At 42.8% G+C, this 7,500-nt stretch overlaps 1 protein-coding gene across 3 annotated transcripts in view; it reads left to right on the top strand.

Annotated features, from left to right (window-relative positions):
* LOC143300173 (carbonic anhydrase-like) overlaps window positions 1-7,500 on the top strand; it is a 68,285-nt gene that overhangs the window by 43,967 nt on the left and 16,818 nt on the right. For all 3 annotated transcript variants that reach the window (XM_076613729.1, XM_076613728.1, XM_076613730.1), the window contains exon 2: window positions 1-26. This exon is cut by the window's left edge and continues 580 nt beyond it. In XM_076613729.1, coding sequence (XP_076469844.1) covers window positions 1-26 — 26 coding nt within the window. The remainder of the gene's footprint in view (window positions 27-7,500) is intronic.

The following is a 7,500-nucleotide window of genomic DNA, read 5'->3' on the forward strand; positions in this document are numbered from 1 at the left end:
TGCTTGGGGATACGGAGCTTCTGATGGTATGTTGGATGTTTCTTTGTGTGTTTGTGTCTGTAACTTTGAATGGTACATGCTGCACGTTTGTGTGTGTGTGTGTTTGTGCTTATGTTTGTAACTTTGAACAGTGTCTGCTGGTTGTTGTTTGTGTGCTTGCGTCTGTATTTTTCATTTGTGTCTGCATTATCGTGTGTTTGTGGTGTTTGGTTATAATTAGATTTTGTAGTCCCTCGGTTTCTTTTTTCTTTCTTTTTCTTGTTTTAAACAGAAATTATGTCATTTACTGTATTCTCTTTGGTTTTGGTTTTTGTTATATTTCCAACATAAAAAATACATTAATTTATACATATTAAATATATATATATAAACTTTCGAGAAGAAAGAGGATACGAAAGCAAGAAAAATAAAGAAACAAAGAAACAAAAACAACAACAGATGGGGCAGGAGATGGAAGAGATAAAAGAAAAAAGGAGGAAGAAAAAGATGAAATAAGTTTCGGAAAACATGCAGCGTCAGACTAAAAGTCAGAGAGCACACACACACACACACACACACGTGCGCACGCGCACACGAGAGAGAGAGAGAGAGAGAGAGAGAGAGAAGGGTAACTTCTGTAAATAAGACCGACAGAGGCGGACAGGGCAAGAAGGTCTCAATACAGAACTGACTTTTTCGTTGTGTGTAACCCAGGTCACTTTATCTTGTCCGTGAATTCACAAACCTATCACTGTGTACCTTTCTTATCTACCGTTCGTTTGAGACCAGTTCTGAACCCCCGATTTTGAACATACCTTGAATGTTTGGATTCAGCAAGTCTGTGGATGTATTCGAATAGTCGTTTTCTTTTAATTTTAATTCATTTTTCTTAAAGAATGTCAGACAAGATTCAATGTTCCCTATTCTCTTGTTGCATGTCAGACAAGATTCAGGAAACCATTCCATCTTTCTCAGAATACATCGTGGGTTTTTTTAATCATTTATTTTCAGTAGATAAGAGTTCAAAATAAATCCAATCCCAATGACGGATTTCTATCACAGGCAAGGTTATGGGGAATTTTTTATTTATTTTTTTTTATATAAGGTTTCTGACTATGGCATTCATTCTTCTTTCCATTTAAGATAGCAGTAGAAGAAATGTTTCCATTTTGAAAAACGCAGAAGAATTTTTTTATTATTTTTTTTATCATTTTAGATAACAGCAGAAGAAATGCTTCCATCTAGATTTTTTTTTTTCCTTTTTAGATAACATCAAAATGTTTCCATTTAAGATAGCATCAGAAGAAATGAGAAATGGTTCCATTTAGATAGCTGCAGAAAGAAAGAAAAAAAGACAGAGAGAGGAAATGCACAGAAGAGAAAGAAGTGCAGCGGAGGGCAAGAGGACCACAGAAGAACGAGAAAAACGAAGAAAGAAAGAAAACGTGAAAAAAAAGGGGTGACAGCGATCTGCAAGTCGGAGAAAAAGGGGGAAGAGGGGAAACATCGTGTAGACAAGCGCTTAGCTGGCTCTTCTTATATCTTCTCTTCTTATGTCTTCTCTTCTTACATCTTCTCTTATTGTCTTCTTCTATTCTCCTCTCTTTTTATATCTTCTTCTAGTCTTCTTCTTTTCATCTCTTCTCCATTATTTCTTCTTCTTAGTTCTTTTCTACATAACTATTGTAAATAAAACAATAGAAAAACCCATTTGTGACTGGCCTCTATATGTTCCTGGCCTGTGCACGGGAATTCTTGTCTATGCTTTAATACAGTAAATCGCCATTTAGTTAGTTCTTTTTACCGTCCGTCCCCTTATAGAACCACTCGGGGTCATTACACGGCTGCAATAGAAAAGGTTACGAAAACAAGAATCAAGACGAAAGGCAGGGGGAAAAAACTGAGACAAAGAGGATATAAAGAAGAAGGAAGGGGAGAAACGCTGGCTGATATGCGAAAGACGACGAAATACAATAATCAGACGAACGGCAGTTTCGCGTCAAGCTGCTTTTTACTGCGTTGAGTCGCGTTGCGTTGTGCTGCATTCCGTTGCTTTTCATCTGCTTTGCATTACACATTGTATGAGACGTTGGAGACTCCGTGTGAATGTCTGGGAGCGGAGAGGACTCAGCGCTACCACCAAGCTGAATAGAAGGTCTACTGTGCGTTGGCCCTTACCACCCTCCTGTCCGCCAGCGAGACCTGGGCTGTCTTCAGCAGACACGCCAAATTGCTCATTCGCTTCCACCTGAGCTGTCTCCGCAGACTCTTTCACGTCAGGTGGCAGAACAAAGTCCCCGACACGGAAGTCCTGGAAAGAGCTGGCCTCTGTATCGTCTACACCCTCCTGCAGAAAGCCCAAGCCAGGTGGGCTGGACATGTGGTCAGAATGCCAGACAGTCGACTGTCTAATCAGTTGTACGGAAAACTGTGTCAGGGCAAGCGCTCAGTTACAGGGCAGAAGAAACGCTACAAAGACTGCCTGAAAGCGTCCTTCAAAGACCTGGACTTCAATATCAACATATGGGAGACGCTTGCTCTGGACCGTCCAGCTTGGCGCAGCAAGATCACCACAGGAGCCCGTGCAGCTGAAGCCAGGCGCATCACCGAGGCGTAACGAAATCGTGCAATGTGCAAGACCCGAGCAGCATCCACTGCCACAACAGCACCCACTCACTTGTGTCCCACATGTGGGCGAGCCTTCAAGGCCCGGATTGGCCTCATCAGTCACCTCCGGACCCACAGCCACCGATCTTCTATCTGATATTTGAAGCCAGGGTCATCTTCGAATCCGAAGGACAAACATCATGATTGTATTGTATTGTATTGTATTGTACTGCACCTTTGTAATCATCACCGTTAGTAATGGGACTTACACTCAGGTAATTTATTCAGAACGGCGTGGCGAGCTATGACATCTTCCTCGTGTCCCCCCAACGACCCCAGCGGTCGAGGGAATGAGTGAGAGTGAGTGAATTTATTCAGTATGGCCATTGCCCCGTTTGAAGATGTGAGTTTATCAGATGTTTGTCACACGAAGGATATATTCATGTAGGTCTGTACTTTACAGATCAACACATAGCTATGTCCTTTCCCCCAAAAAAACAACAACCAACTTCAGTGTTTGGCTTTTCCAGGTTTGTTCCATTCCAGCATGTATGCCACAGAATACAAACAAAACGACTTGTTCTATAATCCTGTCGCTGGGTTGTTTTTTTTTTTTTTTTTTTTTTACTTTTTTAAAATAAAAGTTTCATATACGGTCTGTAAACATGTGTATGATAGTCAGTCGTGTCTGGCTATGACCATCAGAACAGCAGAGCGGGCAGCTGCTGTCCCAGTATCCGGTTAGAGTTTGCATTTAGTGGACAGTGTCCCCACTCTCTCGGCCAAGACGGCTTTAGGACAGGATGGTTTCCAAAGGTCAGCTTGCCCACAAGGTTGCAGCACTAAGAGCCAGTACAATCTTGCCTCCTAGTTTAAGAATCACAGTCCTTCACAAATGTCTAAGCTGTAAATGGATTCCTACTACAGTGGAGAAACCATTAGTTATCGAGCTCTCAGTTTGCTGTTGGTCCAACTGTAATCTTTTGTCAGTCTCTGATATCAGCCGAGGAATTAGCAGCTGTGCCAAGTCCATTTTAACGTACAAGAGAGACAGAGGGATAGATAGACAAGGAGAGACAGAGACGGAGAAGGGGAAAGGGTGGAGGGAAAGCAGACAGATAGACAGACAGACAGACAGACAGACAGATAGGGGGGTCATTAGCAGCAGTGAAACTTATTGAAAGAAGAAAAAGTCTGGCCATGCCAATTTTCAGCATTACATGCCTGCGTGTGTGTGTGTGTATGTGTGTGTGTGTGTGTGTGTTTTTGTTTTTGTTTTGTTGTTTGTTGTTTGTTTGTTGGTTGGTTTGTTTGTTTTTTGTTGTTTTTTTTTTTTTTTTTTTTTTTTGGGGGGGGGGGGGTTGCAACGACAGAGCTTTTTGCTTTTCTTCTTCCCTTTTTTTTTTTTTTTTTAAGGTTGAAGGGGTGTTATAAGGGGGGAGGTATTTTCTGTAGAACCAAAGAGAGCGTCCTTGATCAAGAGAGAAGAGTAAAGAGAAAGCGCGCGCGCGGGAAAGAGAGAGAGAGAGAGAGAGAGAGAGAGGGGGGGGGGAAGAGCGAGAATGGGGAGAGATACAGATACCGATAATTATTCAATATTCAAGAAAGGTCACTGCCCCTTTTGAAGGAGTATAGTGAGGGAAAGAGAGACAGAGACAGAGGGATTAAAGGGGGTGAGGGGAATGGGAATGGGAAGAGAGTGAGATAGGAGGAGATGGAGAGAGAAGGGGGAAGAGAGAGAAGGGGGAGTGAAGGGTGGGCTGAGTTCCTGGGCAACAGAGAAGTGCCGTGAATTCACCCCCCTAGGTAGGTCAGATAACTTTATCAGGGAAAGCTCGGCCTTTTTATGTTCTGGGGAGCCACTGGCCGATTGCTTTCATCGCTCCAGTTGCCTAACCTATTTGTCCTTGAAAGTTAAGCATTCAGGTTACGCATAAATTGTAACTGAAAAGACCCACGCATTTGACACACTACCGACAGAGCTGGTGGAACTTGGCGAACAGTTCATATTTACTGCGTCTCATTAACTCTTCACAGAGTTAGGGGAGAAGAAGAAGAACATATATAGATAAAGAATGCGTACGAAAACGCGTTCACAAACGGGTGCGCGCGCGTTTCCACGCTCTCACACACACGCACACATTGTTCTTCAACCTGTCATTGACATGCTCTTTTTCACATTAATCTGTTTTTCGACCACACAGAGCTAGTCCAGCCAAATCCTTCCAGACAGGATCGCATCAAGAAAGAGACACACAGCGCAATAAAGAAGAGAAAGTTATACAGGGTGAGTGACACGCTGATATAGACAGTCACTTAAAGATAGGAAAACAGGCAGAGGAAGAGACAAACGGTCAGGTAAACGCACGCTCCATTCGAAATACCCACCCATACAACTGTGGGACAACTCAAACTTCTAGGGGTGAAGTGAAAATGCTCTCTCTTATTTAAAAACAACAACAAAAAACAAAACCTTCTGGAAGCAACTGAAAATGCTGTCTCCACTTGTCTGTTATATAGGACAACTCAACCTTCTGCAGGACAACTGAACAGGACAACTGAAAGTGCTCTCTCCACTTGTCTGTTATATAGGACAACTCAACCTTCTGGAGGACAACTGAAAATGCTCTCTCCACTTGTCTGTTATATAGGACAACTCAACCTTCTGGAGGACAACTGAAAATGCTCTGCCCATTTGCCTGTTGTCTGGAACATTTCAACCTTCCGCAGGACAAGTGAAAATGCTCTCTCCACTTGTCTGTTATATAGGACAACTCAACCTTCTGGAGGACAACTGAAAATGCTCTCTCCACTTGTCTGTTATATAAGACAACTCAACCTTCTGCAGGACAACTGAAAGTGCTCTCTCCACTTGTCTGTTATATAGGACAACTCAACCTTCTGGAGGACAACTGAAAATGCTCTCTCCACTTGTCTGTTATATAGGACAACTCAACCTTCTGGAGGACAACTGAAAATGCTCTCTCCACTTGTCTGTTATATAGGACAACTCAACCTTCTGGAGGACAACTGAAAATGCTCTCTCCACTTGTCTGTTATATAGGACAACTCAACCTTCTGGAGGACAACTGAAAATGCTCTCTCTACTAGTCTGCTGTCAGGGACAACCCAGCTTTCTGGAGGTCAAGTGTAAAATGCTCTGTCCATTTGCCTGTTGTCTGGAACATTTCAACCTTCCGCAGGACAAGTGAAAATGCTGTTTCTACTTGTCTGTTGTCCGGGATGACTCAACCTTCTAGAGGTTCAAGTGCAAAATGCTCTGTCTACTTGTGTGTTGGGCAACACGTTTGTGACTGTCAGTGAAAGGGTGACAGGGCGGTCAGCTTCAGTGCAGACGTATCGCACCTCCCTCCTCCCCTTTTCGCTTGGAACACCTCCACCACCCCCACTTCCTGGACTTCTAGGTTGTTGTTTTTGTTTTTTTTCCTGCAATACACGTATACCACTTGTATAATATGTCTGATGATGACTTGTTATTGCACTACCCGCCGTTATTTATTTTTTTAAATATTTTTTTATCAACCGTCTTTATAGTTAGGGAGGGCATGTACAAATTTTGGGGGTTCTTTTTTTTTTCTTTGTTTTTTGTTTTGGTCTTTGTTGAACACTCAAATGAAAAAAAAAATTGAAAAAAGCAGGTCTTTAAGGAACAGCACCAGAGCTACCTTCTTTGGGGAAACAAAACAAAAAAGTCTGCTCAGTAAAAACTCATATTATCTGAATGGCAGATTTGTATTTGTATTTCTTTTTATCTGATTTCTCTGTGTGAAATTCGGGCTGCGCTCTCCAGGGAGAGCGCGTCGCCACACTACAGCGCCACCCATTTTTTGTTGTATTTTTTCTTGCGTGCAGTTTTACTTGTTTTTCCTATCGAAGTGTATTTTCCTACAGAATTTCGCCAGGAACAACCTTTTTGTTGCCGTGGGTTCTTTTACGTGCGCTAAGTGCATGCTGCACAAGGGACCTCGGTTTATCGTCTCATCCGAATGACTAGCGTCCAGACCAGCACTCAAGGTCTAGTGGAGGGGGAGAAAATATCGGTGGCTGAGACGTGATTCGAACCAGCGCGCTCAGATTCTCTCGCTTCCTAGGCGGACGCGTTACCTCTAGGCCATCACTCCACTTACATGGGGATGGGGGTGGAGGAAGGAAAGAAACATTCCAGACAGGCTCATACCAATCCACAACAGACCATCTTCTCTTTTCGTTAGGAGACACCATTAAAACAGAGCAAACAACTTGAAACCGACAGACAGTGTAGAAACGAACGTTGCTTGAATAAAAGGAATGTCACGATGGATAATAAGACAAAGAAGATAGGTTTCACGAGATTTGGGCCAAGGTCAAACTTTGACAATGTTATGATCTTTTTTCTTTTTTTAAAAATTCTTTTATCGAGTCTACTTGAAGAGGACAATATATGTCAATTACACCCCCTCTCCTATCTCCCTAACTTCATTAGAAGAGTGGTTAGATACGCCCTTCCTACCCCCACCATCCCCCCGCAGTCTCCCCCATTTCACTTAGATCTCTTTATGCTTTTTATCTCTCTCTCTCTCTCTCTCTCTCTCTCTCTCTGTGTGTGTGTGTGTGTGTGTGTGTGTGTGTGTGTGTGAGAGAGAGAGAGATATTATTGAATAGATAATCTAATTTCTGAAGGTTAGAGAGGGAGACAGAGACAGACAGACAAACATAATTTGCTGAATGAGTAATCTTTATTTTTGATAGACACACACACACACACAAACACACAGACACACAGACACACACACACACACACACACACACACACACACACACACAGAGTGAGAAACAGAGACAGAGACAGACAGACGGACGGAGAAAGGATGTCAAGCTGTTTCAGACTAACAAGGAGAACTTGCACTGGCGTCT

This window comes from Babylonia areolata, chromosome 26 (genome assembly GCF_041734735.1).
Source record: "Babylonia areolata isolate BAREFJ2019XMU chromosome 26, ASM4173473v1, whole genome shotgun sequence".
Taxonomy (NCBI): domain Eukaryota; kingdom Metazoa; phylum Mollusca; class Gastropoda; order Neogastropoda; family Buccinidae; genus Babylonia; species Babylonia areolata.